This window comes from Hyaena hyaena, unplaced genomic scaffold, assembly GCF_003009895.1.
Source record: "Hyaena hyaena isolate Hyena2069 unplaced genomic scaffold, ASM300989v1 scaffold_220, whole genome shotgun sequence".
NCBI lineage: Eukaryota > Metazoa > Chordata > Mammalia > Carnivora > Hyaenidae > Hyaena > Hyaena hyaena.
Window position 1 is genome coordinate 862965 of NW_024080852.1, and position 20795 is coordinate 883759.

General features: G+C 41.9%; 1 protein-coding gene and 2 pseudogenes across 4 annotated transcripts in view; 1 reads left to right on the plus strand and 2 right to left on the minus strand.

The window, feature by feature from the left end:
- Window positions 1-1804: 1804 nt before the first annotated feature.
- Window positions 1805-20795, plus strand: part of TPK1 (thiamin pyrophosphokinase 1) — a 332856-nt gene continuing 313865 nt past the window's right edge. Inside the window, exons 1-2 of one of the 4 annotated variants that reach the window (XM_039243072.1) lie at window positions 1805-1881; window positions 2218-2281. In XM_039243072.1, the coding sequence (XP_039099003.1) occupies window positions 2239-2281 (43 nt within the window). In that variant the 5' untranslated portion in view covers window positions 1805-1881; window positions 2218-2238. Of the gene's footprint in view, window positions 1882-2198; window positions 2282-20795 lie in introns of those variants that run through there. The other 3 variants (XM_039243076.1, XM_039243077.1, XM_039243075.1) reach the window with 3 other exon arrangements.
- On the minus strand, window positions 2456-20759 carry LOC120238973 (annotated as a pseudogene).
- On the minus strand, window positions 4625-4729 carry LOC120239006 (annotated as a pseudogene).

Sequence of the window (20795 nt, forward strand, 5' to 3'; positions counted from 1 at the left end):
CATCGCATCAGAACCTTGAGAGAACCGGGCTTCGCCTAGAAAAGGTAAAGTCTAGGTAGTTGTTGCAAGTGTGTTACAGAGGTGCACGCATGAGTTAGGAATTCACACGTCAGCTTTATTCAGTCACAGAGCAAGATTAACATAACTGTAAAGCAGGTTCAGGATTTCAAAGTCAGTGACATTTTGCTATGTGTTTGACTTGGCTTCTCACACTTCACAGAAAGCAAAGCATAAGGCAGAGTCACCCGACAAACGAGATACAACAAGGGGTAGGAAGTTAACAAACCAAAGTCAAAGTCAGTCTGGGAGTGTGCAATTGAGATAAGGGCTCGGTCCAGTCAGGGTGTGCTCTTGGCATGTTGTGCTGCTTGTTATCTTCAAGCTGTGGAGAATCTCTGTTCAGAGATCAAAAGGGTGAAGCCTTCCCTGGTAGTTGCCTTTTTGATGTGGTCAGACATGAAAAGATCGTTATCTAGAAAGTCTGACAGTTTGCTGCAAAGATTCTCCCTTTTTAAAGGAGTTTAATCAGTCTTGGGCCTTTGCAGACCTCCTTTGCTTTTGCTAGTTATCCGTTCTGGGTATCCTCAGCTTGTGCTGTGTCGGGTGGTATCTGGTCTTAGCTACTCTCTGGCTCTCACATCACTGCTTAACATAGGTCACTGACACCAGTGACTCTAGCTTGCTTTCTATGGGCGTAATAACTCTTTTCAATACATCCAAGATAGTTATGAGAACCAGGGATCACTCTAATCCATGGTGGATCTGGGCGGGGGGTGGGGGGGATAGTGACAGGTGCAGGGAGGAGATTTCTGCCTCCAGGAAGAATTTTTTTTCCTGGTGATCAGGGCTGCTCAGTTTGGGACAAGGTTGCTGGGCAACCGAGTGAGCTCTCCATCCTAGGAGTGATAGAGCAAATGAAGCTGCAAGTAGGCGGCTTAAAATTTATTCCAGCGGAAACTTTATTGACCTTAAAGATAAAACATTAAGTTATTTTGCCAGCAAACCGCGTTTATCCGGGAATAGCAAAAAATTGCAATTCAGGACTTGCAAGCTGCGTTTGGCAAGCCCAACAAAGGCGAGGACGTTATTTCAGGAAGGAGGAGGAAGCTGGGCGGGTTGCTTTGAACTGAAAGTTCAGTGAAGTTCACTGGAGTTTTACGTGATGCAGGTTTCTCATTGACTGTGCTGCTGGGGGTGCTGAGACGTGCCACACATCTTTTCCTGCGGGAGCCTGGGGGCTGTGGCTTCCTTCCCGTGGAAGATTCTTCTCTGGGGGTCTATCATTGACAGTGCTTCCTGCAATTGGCAATTCTTCTTGCAATTGGCAGGGAGTGGTGCAGCCCGAGGGCTCCACTTTAGTGAGGTTTCCCTTTGTTAATTTTGACAACTTTCTCTGGTTGCATTTACCAGGAGGGGTGGAACGCAGGCGTGCTCAGTAAGGGTGCTGGCAGCAAGCAGGAGATCCGGGGGAGCAGGCTCTGGGAAACTGGGGCGTGCGCGGGGCTCTGAAGCCACGTTGGGGAAGCTGCTGCTCGGTTTCGAGCGCACAGCGGCCTCCCGGGTAACCGCAGCGACGAGCGCGGGGCAGGAGCCCCACAGGCCTCGGGAGCGCAGAACCGGGGTAGACTAGAAGGCTGCGGCTGCCGGAGCAGGGAGCCTGGCGGGCGGCGCGCGACGGCGGGGGCGCGCGGCCCGGCGGGGGCGCGCGGCTCGCACTGGCCTCCGGCTCCGGAAGGGGGCGGGGCCGCCCGCGCGCCCGTTACTTAAGCGTGCGAGAGCCTGCCGCGCGCCGCCGAGGCTCCTCAGCTGCGCTCGGAGCGGTCGATCGCTCTCGCGCCCGCAGCCTGCGCTCCGCTCGCCGCTGGCTCCGCCCGCCATTGTGTAAGTGCGGCCGCCGCTCGGCGCGCCGCCCGCGTGCTGGGCGCGCGGGCCGCGGGATGGGGCGGGCGGCGCGGAGATGGGGGGGCGGGGGGACGGCCGCCTCTGGCTCCTCAGTGCCCGGATGGAGGCGAGCGGGAGGGAGGAGGGGGCGGCCCCCCGGCGCCCGCCGCGCGCCGGCCTCCCTCGGGGCCCCTCCCCGCCGAGCGGCGCGGGCTCCGCGCAGCTCCGCCCGGAAGCCGCGGCCGGGGCGCGGGCGGGGCGCGGGCGGCGCTCGCGCGAGGTCGCGCGCCCTCGTTCGCTGGGAGGCGGTCTGACGCGGCGTCTGTGTTCCCTTAGTGCAGACGCCTGCAGTGCGGTATGGAGCGTGCCTTTACCCCGTTGGAGCCCCTGCTTCCCACCGGTACTGTATTTTTGTCCACGTCTCAGTGTCACCGACGCGCCCCTCCTCGAAGCCGCCTCCAGTCGGCCCCTGACTCCCGAGTTCTCCGCCGTCTGCCTCAGTTTCCCCATTTGAACAAGCCAAGCGTAGACCTTAGTCCCTGCCACGTAGAGTGATGAGGACTGAGTACCTGGCTCACTGGATGCGGTCCACCTGGGGAAGAGGGCGCGCCGCCTGCGGCCTTAGCCCCTCGGCCTCGGACCGCTGGAGCCGGGCTGTAACCAGATTATCAGGCACCGAAGGGGTTAAAGGCAGTCAGCCTCTCCGAACAGGTTACAAGTGGCCATACAACCCATTTTAAAGCTGTAACACTCACTTGAGGATTTCTTTACTTGGTTAAAGCTTAAAATTATTGTGACTCCCAGGGCGGCCGATGGAAAAGTAGAGCTTTTGTGAGGCTAGAAATCGGTCCGCTGTGTAATGGACACGTGCTCATTGGGAGTGGGGGAGGGGCAGGGAGGGCTCGAGAATCCCAAGCGGGCTCCACGCTGCCCCAGCTGCGGAGCCTGACCTGACGCTCCGACGCAGGAAAAGTGAGATCGTGACCTGAGCCAAAACTGAGAGTTTGATGCTTAACCAACCCCGCGGGGTCCCGAGCCACGCACGTGCTCCAATCATTTCTTACTCTGCAGTAGATTTCGTAGCCAGTTTCTACTTGTGTAGAGCTTCTCTTTTATCAGTTCATAAATTTAAACAATAATTTATTTAAAAAAATTTTTTTTATTAAGTTTATTTTTTGAGAGAGAGACAGAGCAGGAGCTGGGAGGGAGCAGAGAGAGAGAGAAACAAAGTATCCGAAACAGGCTCCAAGTTCTGAGCTGTCAGCACAGAGCTTGACATGAGCCGGAGCAGGGGCTGGAACTCACAGAGCATGAGATCAAGACCTGAGCCAAGTCCTGACACTTAACTGAGTGAGCCACCCAGGCGTCCCCAGAATGCATAAAGTTTACTATAAACACATGAATAAGTGGCTTTGTTAGGGTATTGAATTTGAATTTGCCCAGTTGTTCCACACCTTGGGAGGATTGATGGTAAAACAAAGAATAGAAAGGGGGAGGGGGGGAACTTTGACTTCTCAACTCTCCAGTCCCTTACTAGCCTAAGTTTTTCACATGAACCTTCGAATCTTATTTTCAAGAGAAGAAAAGCAGTAGTAGAGCTAGAATCTGAACCCAGATCTGTGGGACCCTTGTTAAGAGGTTGAGAGTTATTTGTGTGAACAGCGTTTCAAAAGTATAGGAAAGCATTGGCAGAAAAAAATGTGGCCAAATATTTTGCAAAATCAAGTTCTTAGCACTCAGTTATGCAGTAGTAGCGAATCCAGTGGCATTTCCGTGAGTAGACATTTGATCCATGTGGCCTGTTGATATTCAGTGTTGTGAAAACCTAAGTGCTTTACTGTGATCAAGGAAATTTACAACTTCTTATATATCTGGAACCTGCTTCTGGGCTCCCTGGGAAGTTATACTCTAACATTTACTCACGTCAGAGTGACTGCAGAACCTAAAAGCACGGGCTCTATTTGTGACCCGAGCACAGATTGTACCTCTGCTCTGTAAAGCCAGAAAGGAGCGTTCTGAACACAAAAGATAAGAAAAAATGAAGAAACTTCCCTGTTCCCCATAAGATTAAAATCATGCATATTATAGAAATTTAAGGTCTGCAACTTTCTGAAATGACCTTTGGTGATTTGTAACTTTTTATGTAAAACATACTGATAACCCTCCACCAAATGTCCCTTTGCTGGGACACTCTTCTCTGTGACTGTGTATCCAGTGCTTGGATAGCACCTGGCCTTGAATAAAACTCTTTCATTTTCTAGAAATTCTAAAAGATTTGTTTTGTGGCAACAACTGACTGAAGGTTTCTCGTGTGTTCTAGATCGCAAGGAATAGACTGTAGAGATAGCGTAGTATAGTACAGTTTGGATCAAGGAATTTGTTTAAACCCTAGTTTTGCCACTATTTACTCGTGTTTAATAACAAAAATTTAACCGAGTGGATTTTAATGTTTTTTAATTTTTTATTTTTGAAAGAGAGCGTGAGCAGGGGAGGGTCAGACAGAGAGAGAGAGGGAGAGGGAGACACAGAATCTGAAACAGGCTCCAGGCTCTGAGCTACCTGTCAGCACAGAGCCTGACGCGGGGCTCTAACCCACGAACCGTGAGATCATGACCTGCGCTGAAGTCGGATGCTCAACTGACTGAGCCACCCACGTGCCCCCATTATTATTGTTTTAATTTTATTTCCAGTGTAGTTAACATGAAATTAGTTTCAGGTGTATAATAGTTAAAAAAAAAAAAAAGAAAAACCATGGTTAGATGCCAGAAAGCAGGTGGCAGCGCCTTACCCGTGTGCGCACGTGTTGTCAGGCCTGAGGCCCTCTTCCGTCCTCCCTTTCATACAACACCCCAAGTTTTGCTTTTTAATAGGCAGTATAGACTCCTATGAACTAGTCTTTCTTAGTAGACATTTGCATTCATTATAATCTGCAACGCATATCTTTGATCATGTTTTTGCATGTATATGAATACATCAGTAAGGTAACCTTCTGTAAGTGGAATTGTTGGGTGAAAGGGGATGTTTGTTATCAAGAGGCACTGACCATTAGCTAATGTACGTTCTTTGGTGGTAGGTGCTGCGCGGGTGCAAAAGTGAAAGGTCTGAGCCCTTCTGTCCGCAAATTTATGGCCTGGTTGGAGAGTTGAGAACAGAACAAGATGGATTCTAGTTAAGTGTGAATTAAGTATTACAGGAAACTAAATAGGGAAGGTTGGGACTCGGGGAGGACAGGAGGGCAGTTTGGAGGAGGCAGGCAGTCTCGGAGGGGATAGACCTGTGCGTCTCTGCAGAAGCACTGGATGTAACTGAGAGAACCCTCGGGTGAGCAGAAGAGCAGTCAGGTGATGTGTCTTGAGTGAAAGCAGGGCCTCTGCTGCCCTTCTGTGAGCTCGCCTCCTGGTGAGAGAGGGGGAAGAAGGTCTGACTAGATGGGCGAGTGCAGGTGGAGATTTGGGTTGAGACAGGAAGGTAAAACCAGATTGGTGAGGAGAGAGAAATTCAGTGCAAGGTGGAAGATCAGAAAGTTTCTGAAAGTTTCTGTATCCTGCCCCCCCCTTGGAACATTCCATACAATGCTGCCCTCCCTGTCACGGTTCACTAATCATATATGGTTGAAGTCCTTTTCTTGGACTTGAGGATCCTCCGAGCTCTGATTTCTGCTTACTTTTCCAGAATGCATGTTTATCTTTCCCTCTCTGTGCCCAAGCCAAGTCAACTACCCACTGTTTACTTACTTGAACATTTGTTCTGGCTTTTGATACTCTTGCCTTAATTCATGCTAAATTCCCTGCCCCCCTCCCCCCCACCCCATGTTCTTTTCAGTCCTTGGAATTAGTCTTAAATTTTGGCCATTTGGCAGGTGTGTAGAGGTATCTCTGATTTTAATGTAGATTTCCTTTATGTCAGAATGCTGAGCTTTCACATGTTTACTGGCCTTTTGCAGATCTTTTTATGAAATATGACTCTTGCCATTTTTCTAGTGGGGGGGCTTTCCTTTTTTATTTTATTTACATTTTTATTATTAAGTGTACGCCCAACATGGGGTTTGAACTCATGATCCTGAGATCAAGAGTCTTACATTCATCTGAGCCACCCAGATGAAAAGCCACCTTTTTAAAAATCAATGTGTAGGGGGTGCCTGGGTGACTCAATTGGTTAAGCAGCTGACTGGTCCTGATCTTGCTGTTCGCTGGTTCAAGCCCTGCGTCAGGTTCTCTGCTTTCTGCTGTCAGTGCTGAGCCCCCTTCACATCCTCTGTCCAGCAGCCCATACCGTCCTCGACCCTCCCCAGCTTGCTTGTGTGCACACTCTCAAAAATAAACATGTAAAGAAAATTTAAAAATCAATTTGCGGGAGTTTTTGTTTTTCTAAAAATTGAGGTATAACTTACATAACATGGTATTAGTCTTAAGTGTACAGCTTAATAATTTGATATATGTATACAGGTTTGCAGCGTGATTACCAGATAGGAGTTTCTTCATATATTCTGGAAACAGTTCTTTAAATCTAGAGTTTTCCCCTCAAAGAAGTAGGGAGAATGAGACTTTCCAAGGATGACGATTGTGAAGATTTAAGAATACCTGCAAAGCATTTTAACACTGATGTATAGTGAGATTACAGACATGTTTATTTTTCTCATTGCTTTCTCAACTTTTTATTTAAAGGTTTTAAATTCATGATGAATTATATTTAAGTGGCATAAGTATGCAATTGCTGTTTTAAGCTCTAAATAGAGGGATGGCTTTTCAAAATATTTTTATAGATAGGGACTTTTTCTGGCTTTGTTCTTCAGTGTCTGTGATCATTTGATTTTGTTTTTTATCGTGAAGCTTTATGTTCAGAGCTCCATGTGTTTGAAAGTAAAGTTGATTTAACACCTCAAAGCAAAATAAAAAGTGAAGAATCAGACCATCTTCAAGATAATTATTTCACATGTGCTTATTTCACATAAGCCACAGCAAATGGAGAGGTTTTCATTTTTGGCTTAATAAAAATACTGATGTTATTTTAAAATTTTTATACTTCTACAACTTAGTGCATATGCATCATAAAAATTTAGAAGATACAGATAAACAAAAATGAAGTAAAAATGCCATATTCCAGCTTCTCAGAGATGATCACTGTTACTACCATGTATGTATAAGTGGTGTATGTGTACTTATATTTACATCCCTCTACATATTTGTTGTGTATAATTATACAGTTAGGTATTTTTAAACCTAAACGAGGACATACTATAAGTTGTTTTGTTCAATCCGTAAGTAACTCCACTTTTTCCCTGTGAAATATTATAGTACCTGACCATATTTAAATTTTCCCATTGTTGCAGAATAACTTTTCCAGTTGCTCATTGCAGACTTGGATCACCTGTGCATTCTTCAGTCTTTTTACTTTTTTTTATTTTTTAATGCTTATTTATATATTTTGAGAGAGAGAGAGAGAGAATGAGAATCCCAAGCAGGCTGTCTGCTCATAGCACAGACACCCTGATGGAGGGCTCGATCTCACGAACTGTAAAGATGATGACCTGAGCTGAAATCAAAGGTCAGATGCTCAACTGACTGAGCAGGTGACACTCTTTAAACATAGTTCGGTTATTCCTCACTTTTTAAATCCCTCTTGGTGCACCTGAGTGGCTCAGTCGGTTAAGCATCCGATTTCGGCTCACGTTATGATCTCGCGGTTCGTGGGTTTGAGCCCCGCGTCAGGCTCTGTGCTGACAGCTGAGTCTGGAACCTGTTTCAGATTCTGTGTCTCCCTCTCCCTCTGACACTCCCCTGCTCATGCTGCCTCTCTCTCTCAGAAATAAATAAAACATTAAAAATTAAAAAAATAAATCCTCCTTAATGTTGAATATTGGTATTTTAAATAAATCACTTTTATGTAATTCTTAAATGGACCGATGGAATAAAAAATATAGCAATTAGATGGGAAACATTATTCACTTAAAAATAAATAATAAACTCTGGTTTTAAAGCTCCATTTTATTTTCTCCACCTAATTTGATCATCATAAATAAATTTTATGTTAGAAAGCTTTCTATCTATCGTTTGGTGTTTCTTCACAAAAAGATTATGTACATTTAAATTTAAAAACAGATTCCTGTGACCATAATGCTCTCAGGAGCTATTTCTTCTAAACTGAATTACCATGGTTAAGATTTATGCTGAATTCAATTACCATTTTAGGTATTGTTAGTACACACTTGATCAAGTCACTGTAATTGTATTAAAAATTTTTATTAGAACTAACATTTACATACTACTGTTCTAGTCATAGATTTAATGCTTTAACAAGGTGAAGTCTACAAAATTTGGAACTAGAAGACTAAGGTTTGAGTTTTAGTCCTTTACAAGTTGTGACATTGGGCATGTCACTTAATTTCTTAGAGGCTTAGTTTCTTTATGTAAAAGAAGAATACATCCAAACATGAAGTCCTTGGGCACATTTAAGATAAAATATAAAAAGCAAATTTTAAGAAGTAGAGTTATACACAAATGTAAAATATTTCACTCGATGAACTTTATTATACTGATAATTATATTTTGGAATTTATACGTTCCTTTTTTTAATTCTTAAAGGAGATAGCTACTTACTTTAGTAAATGTGTTCAGACCTGGTAGGCAAGTCTAGCAGAACTATTCTCTTCCTTTCTTGAATTCTGTATTTTTCTTCCCATGCTTCTTGAACTTTATTATTTACAGATGCATGAAATTATTAATAGTGGACATAGTTTTTTGATGCCTCGTGGTTAAATGGTAATGAATCCAGGAATATCCTGTTCTGAATAGTATTCATGCCATCTCATATATCTGGAATTTGATTTCCATTGAAAATGCCTGATTACATCACAAAAGGTGTAATAAAATCTAAAGAGGAGTATTAGCATGCTCCATTTGGAGTCTTGTGATCGGTAGTTGTCTGTGATTTGCAGGAATCCTTGGTGATGACGTTCAGATGTAGCAAACATAACTCCAGACTATGAACCCCCTCTCAAGTCTACTCAGCAAATCCTAATAACCCAATGGTGGCTTTGAGCCCTTTGCATTTGCATTTTGTTTTAAAAATAAAGATTAGGGGCGCCTGGGTGGCTTAGTCAGTTAAGCGACCGACTTTCGCTTAGGTCATGATCTCGCGGTTCGTGGGTTCAAGCCCCGCGTCGGGCTCTGTGCTGACTGCCAGCTCAGAGCCTGGAGCCTGTTTCAGAGTCTGTGACTCCCTCTCTCTCTGACCCTCCCCTGCTCACGCTGTCTCTTTCTCTCTCTCTCCTAGAAATAAATAAAACATTAAAAAAAAAAAAGATTAAAAATGCTTCCATATATAGTAGTAACACATTTTTTGGTCACATCTCCCAACTAGTTGAGCACTCTTTATGGAAATTTTGGGTTTGGTCTCCTCTCTGGGTCTGTACGGTACAGTATATAGTGGCCACTAGCTGCATGTGGCTTTTGAGCTCTTGCATTATGACTGGTGTGAGTGAGGAACGGAGTTTTCAGTGCACAAGCCACAACTGCGCTCGGTTGTTGGAAAATTGTACGTGTTTGGAACAGTGTGTTAGTGTACTAAAGCCGCCGTAACAAAGTACATAGACTGGGTGGCTTAAACGATAAAAATGTATTTTGTCATAATTCTCAGCCTGGAAGTCCAAGATCAAGGTGTTGGCAGCTTTGGTTTCTTAAGAAGCCTCTTCCCTTGGCTTGTTGTCCTGAATTGCCTCTTGATCTGTTACTTGTGTCCCAGTTTCCTGTCCTTATAAAGACCCCATTCCTGTTGGATTAGGTCCGCCCATAGCACTTTATTTCACTTTAATTACCCTCGTAAAGGCCCTGCTCCAAATACAGTGACTTTCTGTGGTACGGGTATAGGACTTCAGTAGGGTTTCTGGAAGGACATAATACAGCCCCACACAGCAGGTGTGCCAGGTTACTTATGCAGCCAAGAGTCTGTTGGTGTTGTTGTCTTGGTCCATATTTCAGAACTGTCATGATTACTCAAGAAGGGAGATTTTTAATATCGTTCCAACACAATAGAGCTGGTATGTGAATCAAACAGTCAAGTTTGGTCTTGCTTCATTGCTGTTTTAGGCTTCTATTTAAATTTTTCTGTGTTCATTGAATGTTTTTTGAGTATTTGTTATGAGCCATACTTCAGTAGATGCTGTAGAAGAGTAAAGAACTTACAAACCTTGCCGTGAAGGGTTGAGCCTGCAGCAGGCCATCCGATACAATAAAAATGTAATTTCAAATGTAACTTTTTCAGTAGCCTTATTGAAAAGCTAGAACAAGTGATCTTAATTTTAATTGTAAATATAAAGTAATCTCTAAAGTGTTATTGTAACGTAATCAGAATAAGCGATTAGTAATGTAATAGTTGACATTTTTGTACTAAATTTCCAAATAACCGTGTGTAGTTAATACTTGCAGCTGCCTGAATTCAAATGGTAAATTTTATTTATCAATACTTGATCTATAATAATATATGATGTATATATGTTGATAAGTTGTCATACATTTTATTCGTATCGGTAAGGGCTAACTGATAGACTAATAATTTTGGAATGAACTTTCAACACTGGAAATAGAAGATTCCTTTTCTTAGGAGAATCCTTTGGAAATGGCTATTGGAGATAGAACTGGGGCTAAAACCTTGGGTTTCTGACTGTATTTTCCCTGAAATCACTGTGGCTTTTTTGTTATTTAAATCAAAGCACTAGGCCTACTTTGAAACTCAGAAAACTTGCAGGGTTTTTTTGTTTTTTTTTAAACTTCGTGGATGGCAAAGAAATCTCTAGCAAAGCTGCTGCTTAAGGATTGTGATATTTTTGTCACCTGAGGCTAGCTAGGATATCTAAGAGACCAGTGGTGGATTTTCAAGTTTCAAGGGTTAATCCTCTTACTTCATTCTTCTGCCATATTAGAAATCCATCCCAGGTAGTTGAACATTCAATGGAAATTTACTACTTTTGACTAGTCCACTTTACTTGGTGTATAACTCCTAATTGTTGGAATTCTTCCTTTTTAGTCTCATATTTATTTCTAACTTGCTAAGACTTGCTGTTCTAACTTTATTTCACTTTGTGTGTTTAAGGTGGTTTAATTTTTTCCTGTACTTTCACTGATTTTCATATTTGCTTTTGTTTTTGTTCTTTTAATTAGGGTCATTATATTTGATGACAAACATGTTTGGCTTATCCTCATTGTTAATGACCAAACTGTTTCTTTTGCCTTAAGTAATATCTCATTAACTTTATAAGCCAGCTTTCCACATCATCTAGAGAATCAATTTCCTGTGTTTTACTGGTATTAAGCCTTTGTAGCATCTCCACCTCATCTGTCCATATTAGCATTTTAATAGCTACATGCTTTTAGAAACTAAATCTTCTGAAGTTTAAAAATAATCTTAATTCTTAAAAAAAATCTTGTAAATTGATACTTGGTAGCATTATCAGAAATAATGGTATTCTTGTAGATGAAACCGTTGAAAATACTGAGTGAAGTTGTGAGAGCAGTTTTAATATTCACAATACTAAAATGTTATGGATTGATCATCCCCAAAAACCCAGAAAACAAAACAAAACAAAAAAACCCATGTGGGTTTTGATACATTAACACCAGATGTCTTTTGAGGTTTTCTAGGAAAATGAGGTATGTTTGTGCATCAAACCTCCCATCAAATGAGTTTTACTATCTGTTTTTCTTGGTTAAATCCATCAGAAGGAGTTATTCTTTGTAGGTAGCAAACAGATGCTCAAATGGATTCCATTCTGAGAGTATTTCTATATCTTTACCACACCATTGTCTTTGAAGGTATTCATTTATCACAGTGGAATAGTTTCCTTTGTTCTTATGCCTTCCAGAGAAGGCATAAAGCTTTTGATTTACTTTTAGGTCATGTGTAAGGTTGTGGCTTCCCACCCAATTGCTACTTTTGTTGAGGTAACTTTATTTTTATATTCAAAGTAAGAAAACTGTTGAGATTTATTCCTAATCTAGTAAAGATGTGGTGAGTAGTGAATCCTATGTGCAGGGGCGGGGCGTGGGGGAGGCAACTTTAGAAATCCCAGTGGTATCAGGGCAGATAGATCTTCCTTCGTGTTCCTCAGACATGCCATGTGGCTTTTTTGCTTGAACACATTCAGGTGGCTCTATTTGGGAAGACACATACTATTGTTGGGGAACTGACTGTTAAAAATGTGTATTTAAAATAAGCTGCAATAGACCTTTCATTCTCCTCTTTTCCAGCTGCAGTCCTATGGAAGACTTCTCCTTGATTTCTACTTAGTTGCCTTCAAATACTGAAAAACCTTAACTAGATTCTTGTTTTCTCTTCTTCCAGGCTAAATGCTATAGTATTTTGTGAAGCAATTCCTTGAGTGCCTGCCATGTACCGAGGGCTCTTCTAGGCACTGGATGACATACGAGCAATTCCCTTTCGTTTTATACTTTCCAGATCCACCAGCCCAGTATGGGTATCAGTTATCTACTCCCAGAAGATCAGATGTTCTTGTCAAGAATGCTTACTGGGAACCTATTTTCCTTTTTTTAAAAATTTCTTTTTTCTTTTTAAAACCACTTTGGAGTAGTTTTAGATTTATAGCAAAATAGAGAGGAAGGCATATAGATTTCCCACCTGCCACCTGCACATGCATATCCTTCCCCATTATCAACATCCACCAACCCGAGTGGCTCATTTGTTAAGACTGAGGACCCTACACTGACGCTGCATAGTCACCCAGAGTTCATAGTGTATGTTGATGTTCTGCGTTCCATGGATTTGGACAAATGTATACTAAAACATATCCATCATTAAAGTCTCGTGCAGAGTATTTTCACTGCCCTAAAATTCCTCTGTGCTCCGCCTGGTCATCTAAATCCCTTCACCCCCAGTAACCCCTTAGCTTTTTGTTTTCTTCATAGTTTTGCCTTTTCCAGAATATCCTAACTTGGAATCATACAGTATGTAGCTTTTTTAGCTGAGCTTCTCTAATTTCTTACTCATTTAAGGTTTCTCTGTTTTGTCATGGCTTGATAGTGTATTCCTTTTTTTTTTTTTAAGCACTGAATACCAATTCCATTGTCTGGATAGACCATGGTTTGTTTGTACATTTACCTGCTCAAGAACTTCTTGGTTGCTTCCAAAGTTTAGCATTTGTGAACAAAGCTATTGTAAACATCCGTGTGCGGCTTTCCATGTGGACATAAGAGGTAGTCTCCAGGAGCATGATTGTCAGGTTGTGTGGTAAGAGTATGTTTAGTTTTGTGAGACACCGCCTGGCTGTCTTCTAAAGTGGCTGTGCTGTTTGGCATTCCCCCAGCAGTGTGACTCTTCCCAATGGGGGACCCCATTAGACACCTCCTCCTCATTCTCATTTGGTGGTGTCCACGTTGGAGATTTTGGCCATCCTGATAGGTTCCTGATACGTTTGTAATAGTATCTGTGATGCTGCATTTTCCTGATGACTTAGGATGGGGAGCATCTTTTCATACGCTCATTTGCCCTCTGTCTAGCTCCCTCTGAGGTGTTGAGGTCTCTGGCTCATTCGATAATGGGGTGGTTTGTTTTCTTGAGTTTTAAGTATTTCTTGTATATTTGAAAAACAACCCTTTATCAGATGTGTCTTTTGCAAATATTTTCTCCCACTCTGTGACTTCTTTTCTTATTTTCTTGACATTATCTTCTGCAGAGGAAAAGTTTTTTAATGTTAATGAAGAGCAGTTTACCAATGATTTCTTCCGTGGATTGTACCTTTGGTGTTGTAGGTAAGAAGGCATCACCGTACCCAGGGTCTTCTAAGTTTACTCCTGTGTTATCTTGTAAGAATTTTATAATTTTGCAGTTTGTGTCCATTTTGAGTTGATTTTGTTGAAGATGTGAGGTTTGAGTCTAAATTACTTTTTTTGCCTGTGGATGACCAGTTCCAGCACGGTTCGTTGAAGGGACGATCTTTGCTCCACTTCTTGCTTTTTGCTTATATGGAAAGATCGGTTGGCTGTATTGATGAGTCTATTTCTGGGCTCTCTTATTATTTCCCACCAATGTATTTGTCTGATCTTTTGCCAGTATCACACCAGGGAAGCTTCAACTTTCTCACCATTAAGTATGATGTTTGCCCAAAATACTTTGTAGGTAGTCTATCATCTTGAGAAAGTTCCCCTCTGTCTCTGGTTTTATGATGACTGGGTGTTGGAGTTTTTTCAACTGTTTCTTTCTGCCCATAGTTCTATGATCCTGTTATTTTTCTTTCGACAGTTGATGTGATGGATTACATTTTGATTTTTGAATGTTAACTGAACCTGAAATCTAACTTCATTGTCACGCATAATTCTTTTTTTTTTTTTTTTTTTTTACTGTTCTTGTATTCATTTTGCTAATTTTTTGAGAGGGAGCGTGTGCCCACAGGAACAGACGCAGGAGTAGGGGAGGGGCAGAGGAAGAGGGAGAGAGAGTCCTAGGCAAGTTCTGTGCCCAGCACATGGCCTGATCTGGGGCTTGAGCTCACAGCCGTGAGATCATGACCTGAGCCGAAATCAAGAATCAGATGCTCAATTGACTCAGTCACCCAGGCTATGTTCATGAAAGATACTGGTCTGTAGGTTTTTTTGGTTTTTGTTTTTTTTTTTAAATAATGTTTTTTTCTGGGTTTGGCTTTAGGGTAATGCTGGCCTCCTACAATAAGTTAGGAAACATTCCCTCTGCTTTTATCCTCTGAAAGAGATTGTGTGGAATTAGCCCAATTTCCTTCTTATATGTCTGGTGGAATTCACCAGCAAATTGTGCTTTCTATTTTGGAAGGTTATTAATAATTGACTCAATTTCTTTAATAGATGTAGGTCTATTCAGATTATCCATTTCTTATGAGTTTTGACAGATTGTGTCTTTTCAAGGACTTGATTTACTTTATCTTGATTATCCATTTTTGGGCATAGTGTTATTCATAGTATTACTTTTCTATCCTTTTAATTTCTATTGGATCTATGGTGATAACCGCTCTTTTTATTTCTGTGTTTCCCATTTTTTTTTAATTTTTTAAATGTCTTTTTTAAAAAAATTATTTCTGAGAGAGAGAGAGAGACAGCCTGAGCCGGGGAGGGTCAGAGAGAGAGAGGGAGACACAGAATCTGAAGACAGGCTCCAGACTCTGAGCTGGCTGTCAGCCTAGAGCCCGACGCGGGGCTTGAATCCACGGACTGTGAGATCATGACCTGAGCCGAAGTCGGATGCTTAACTGACTGAGCCACCCAGGCGCCCCTCCCATTGTTTTAAAATAGTAGTATCTGCAGAGTATTGAGAATCCTGAACCAGGAAGGTTTTGAAAAATCATCAGGGGAGAGAGCCCAGATGTTATAGGATTTCAAAAAACAACAAAAACAGGAAAACGGAGCTCTGCATACCTTTCTTTGCATTTATAAACTTAACCTTCTAAGAACCTGCTACCGAAATGGAAGTACCCCAGGCAGCACCATTGGTCTTACCTGGGAGCTGGTAAGAAGTGCTGAGTCCACCTTAGACTGACAGAATGAGAACCTTGTTAAATCAAGACCCCTGTATGAGTCTTCTCCTTAAAGTTTGAGAAGCATGGCCTAAGAAACATCGTGTTCCTTTTTAGAATAATTTAAAAAAAGTCTCTGTCACAATTAAGGATATTTATCATTATCCAAAGCTTCCTTGAAGCTAGTTGCATAGCATGGTTTTCTTTACAGCTCTGTTGTTTTCTTTGGAAACGCACAGTGTGATCATGCCTCCAGGACACACGCAGCAGCAGCAGCAGAGAGGGGCTCCCTGGCAGTGACTGCATCACCCTTATCCGCACCATCGGTACCAGAAGTGCATGCCCTCTTGCTGGCAGTCTCTGTGCCTTTCAGGATACCCCCATATGATCCTGATACTCTCTCAATAGAGTTGGGATGGTAACTTGAGGCCTTTGTCGTAATAATTTTGTTTTAATGTTTTAATACTTTTTTTTTTATCTCTATAGAGGAAACATACTCACGTATGTATTTTTAGGCTACATAGTATTTTATTCATTGAGCCCGGATTTGCGTGCCTACTATGACAGTGGCATTATGCTAAATTCAAGCAATTGAATTCTATGGCACAAGCCTTCATGGAAGTTATAGCCTGATAGGCCAGATGGATAAGCAAATCAAATTAGAGTGCCCTGTGGTAAGAAACCCCTGGGGGGAATCCTGGGTATGAATTGAATCACATAGAAAGGATTTGGAGACTTCGTGAAGGCTTCTGGAAAACATATTTTAAGGTGGGAAATCTATAGAAGTTATTTTACATTTTTAAGTTTTTGTAATTAGTGCTGTGAGATAGGTGCATATCTTAGTCCACATCTGATTATATGTTGAATGAGGATTTCTGGGAGTGGAATTACAGAATCAAAGATAGGCGCCTCTGCAATTTCTAGGACATGTTACTAGGTGGCTTTCCACAAATGTTATACCTAGTTAGATACATAGTATCCTTTTCGATGTATCCTTGCCAGTAATGCCTGCTCTGCAGTTCTTGGTGAAAATACTCCTGGATTGTAGCTGCCCCTGCATCTCCCCTCCTATCTGGTGTGGTTTTTGCTTTACTCCTGTTAGAACCAACCATAACCTAAGAAGAAAATATTGTCCAAGACTTGTATATGAGCAAAGAGGATTACTGGGTGTTTTTATTTATTTAAGATTTATTTTTTAATGTACATCCAAGTTAGCATACAGTGTGACATTGGTTTCAAGAGTAGATTCCTTAATGTCCCTTCCCATTTAGCCCATCGCCCCTCCTACAACCCCTCCAGTAACCCTCTGTTTCTTCTCCATATTTAAGAGTCTCTTATGTTCTGTCCCCTTTTCTGGTTTTATATTATTTTTGCTTCCCTTCCCTTCTGTTCATATGTTTTGTATCTTCAAGTCCTTGTAGGAGTGAAATCATATGGTATTTGTCTTTCTCTGACTAACTCCCTTTAGCTTAAGACTCTCTAATTCCATCCACATAGCTGCAAAAGAGTTTACCGGGTGTTTTTTTCAGTGAAGGGCTGTTTGGCGAATCCTTTCCTAATAGATTCACAATCTTTGCGTTTATTACCACATTCATGTTAGTAATCCTGTTTGCCTTTATTCAGATTTTTACTGATCCCCTCATTAATTAACGAATTGAATAATAGCTTTTTCATCTGTTCATTTTACATTTTCATGAAAGTCATGGTTTTAAACTTTTGAAAATTACACTTGAGCACCAGTTAAATTCTTGCTTTGTTGTTAATTTAAAAGGTAAACTAAGTAGAAAGTTTAAAAATTTTTTGAACTCCGCCTCCTTATCGTTCAGTGATTTTTGTCACAGGATGTGAGTCACCAGTGAAAATAGAGAGCCTGGAGTCTTGCAGGAAGGTCACATGGGCCGGGAGACACAGCTTGATGCTACAAGACGCAGTTGTTCAACAGCGGGTTTTGGGGTTTTGGGAGAAAAACACTTGCAAGCAGAGCGGTGGCTGAGCCCTCAGGTGTCCAGGCTCGCGGGCGGGGGTCCGCACGCGCTTACCCATGAAGCAGCGCAGGCTCGCCACAGCTGCTTGGGGATGGGCCTTGGACATGGCTCCAGACGAGGGATTTCACCCCATGTTGTTGCACATATTTGCCAGAACCTCTCAGTTCTTGAGTAACACAAGGAACTTCCAGTTGTTTGTGGTGGGAGCCTCTGTTCCTCGGCAGCTCCCTCTTTCACTGTTCACTGGCCTGTTGGATCAGCTTCTTGCAAAGATACAGAAATGAAGGGAATGAATCTCCAGGACCATCTGGACTTGTATTCGTATTTCCTCACATTTTCTAAAAAAGTGAAATGGATATAGTAGTCCATAACAATTACATAATTTCACATATTTTATTTATTCAAGTATACGGTATTATATTTCAGGTGAACGGTATAACAATTAAACATTTCTGTACACTTCTCAGTGCTCATACCGGTAGGTGTGCTCTTAATCCCCTTTATTGCCCCCCAGTCCGCTACCTGGCTCCCCTCTGATAATCACCAGTTTGGTCTCTACTTTTTTGTTGGTCTTTGTTTCTTTGCTTGTTTGTTTTGTTGCTTAAATTCTAAATATGAATGAGATCATACGGGATTTGTCTTTCTCTGTCTTCACTCAGCATTATATCCTCTAGATGCCACCATGTTGCTGTAATTCTTTTTTATGGCCTATTAATTCCTGTGTGTGTGTGTGTGCGCGCGCGCGCGCGCGTGCACAAGCACATGCATGCATGTGCCAAATCTTTATCCATTCATCTTTCAGTGGACACTTGGGTTGCTTCTATATCTTGGCTATTGGAAACAATGTTTCTATACACGTAGGCATGCCTGCAGTTTTTGAATTACTGTTCCCATTTTCTTTGAGTAAATACTCCATAGTGGAATTACTAGATTATATGATAATTGTATTTTTAGTATTTTAAGGAGAAACCTCCCTGTAGTCTTATAGTGATTGTACCCGTTTGCAGTCCCACCAACAGTGCACAAAGGTTCCTTTTTCTTCACTTCCTTGTTTTAACGCTTGTTATTTCTTGTTTCTGATTTTAGCCATTCTTACACGTGTAAATTAATACTCATTGTGGTTTTGATTTGCATTTCCCTGGTCATTAGTGATCTTGAGCATCTTTTCATGTGTTCTGGCCATCTACATGTCTTTTCTGGAAAAATGTCTATTCAGGTCCGGTGCCCCCTTTTTAATTGGATTATTTGTGGGGGGTTTTTTTTGTGTTGATTTATAAAGGTTCTTTATATATTTTGAATATTAATCCCTTACCAAATACATCATTTGCTATCTATTCAGTAAGTTTGCCTTTTTGTTTTGTTGATGGTTTCCTTTGTGCAAAAGCTTTTTATTACGGTGTAGTCCTAATAGTTTAATTTTGCTTTTGTTTCCCTTACCAGAGGAGACCTATCTAGAAAAGTGTTTCTGTGACTGACGTCAAATGATGCATATGTTTTCTTTTAGGAGTTCTATGGTTTCGGGTCTTACATTTAGGTCTGTAGTCCATTTAGTTTATTTTTGTGCATGGCCTAAGAAAGTGGTCCAGTTTCATTGTTTTGCATGTAGCTGTTCAGTTTTCCCAGCACCATTTGTTGAAGAGACCATCTTTTTCACACTGTATATTATTTCCTCCTTTGTCATAGATCTATTGGCCATATAATTGTGAGTTTATCTCTGAGCTCTCTATCCTGTTCTCTTGATCTATATGTCTATTTTTGTGCCAGTACCACACTGTTTTGACTACTATAGTTTTGTCGTACAGCTTGAAATCTAGGATTGTGATCAGTTCAGCTTCTGTTGTTCTTCCAGCTTGCTTTGGCTATTCAGGATCTTTTGTGTTTCTGTATCAATGTACGGATTTTTTATTCCAGTTTTGTAAACAGTGTTGTTGGTATTTTGATACAGATTGCATTAACTCTATTGCTTTGGTTGTATGGACACAGTCTCCTAATCCATGAGCACGGACTCTCTTTCCATTTGTGTCATCTTCAGTTTCTTTCATCCGTGTTCTGTAGCTTTCAGAGTACAGGTCTTTCACCTCTTTGGTTAATTTATTTGTAAGTCTTCTTTTTGGTGCAGTTGTAAATAAGACTTTTCTTAATTCCTCTTTTCGCTGGTTAATTATTAGTGTGTAGAAATATAATGGATTGTATTGATTTTGTATCCTGTGACCTTATTGAATTCATTTATCAGTTCTAGTAGTTTGTTGGTGGAGTCTTGAGGGTTTTCTTTATATAGTATCATGTCATCTGTAAATAGTGGAAGTTTTACTTGTTCCTTACCAATTTGGATGCCTTTTATTTCTTTTTCCCGTTTGATGGTTGTGGCTAGGACTCTCAGTACTTTGTTGAAGAAAAAGTCAAATACCACACATTTTCCAACTTTGCCATATTTTTCACACTCTTCCTTGGTTTCAGCTTCCAAGTCTTCATCTGCCTCTCCTGCACCAACCCTGTTCCTTAGGAGCACCACTTTGGTAGGACACTTAAGTATTTCAGGTAATAGGTTGGAATCCGACTTCTTGGATGTGTCTTGCTCTGTTGCGTCGCCCACAATCATCTTGCCTCCTTGCTTGCTTGCCTTCTCCACCGACAGTGCTGTGCTCAGCCCTTGCTTGTGCTTGCCAAGACCCTGGCCTTCCCAGAAGCCGCACTTCTTACTTCTGCATGGTTTTATGTGCTACTGTAGTGCTGCCATGTTGGCAAGGAAGGAATTGCCAGGTCCATTAGAGATCTGGGTTGGTCTTGTTCCTCGCACATCAGGGGAGTGATAGCAGCTTTGGAAGACTGGGAGTGAGGTCTTGAGCCCTCTTCATAAGGGAAATCTCGGGGTAACTCTTTGTCCTTGTGTACAAGAGAGGTGGGTGATGCAGTGGCTGCTCCGCCCATACTTCTTTTCTTCCTCTCTCGCTCATAATCCAGAATCTGGATCTGGTCGCCTTGAAAACCCACTAGCATCATGTCTGTCCTTACACTTCTTTTCTTTTTCTGTTATTTCTTTTTGTCTTTCCTGCTCTGCCATTGCTCTCTTTGGTGCTTTACTTTCTTGTAATCATTGGGAAACATAGGATCATAATCATCAGCTAAAGGAATCAAAACTGCAGAAAATCCACTGGGAACAGGATCCTCGGCCAGCCATGGTCGGGGGGGGGGGGGGGGGAGGGGCCAAGATATGCTGGTGTCCGAGAGGCACTCTAGGTCGATGACCGGGGTGAGCACCCTACTCTGCTTTGTTCTCTGGCTGTTGCTTGTGTGAGGACTGCCTTCTTCACCTGAAGCTGAGACTGCGGAAGTCTGAAGTTTTTGGACCAGCCTTCTGTTTTTGAATGACTGGTCTCTACTCCCAGGTCATCATACATGGACATCTTTCCAGTTGATGCTGGCTAGCCTGGAATTCCCCT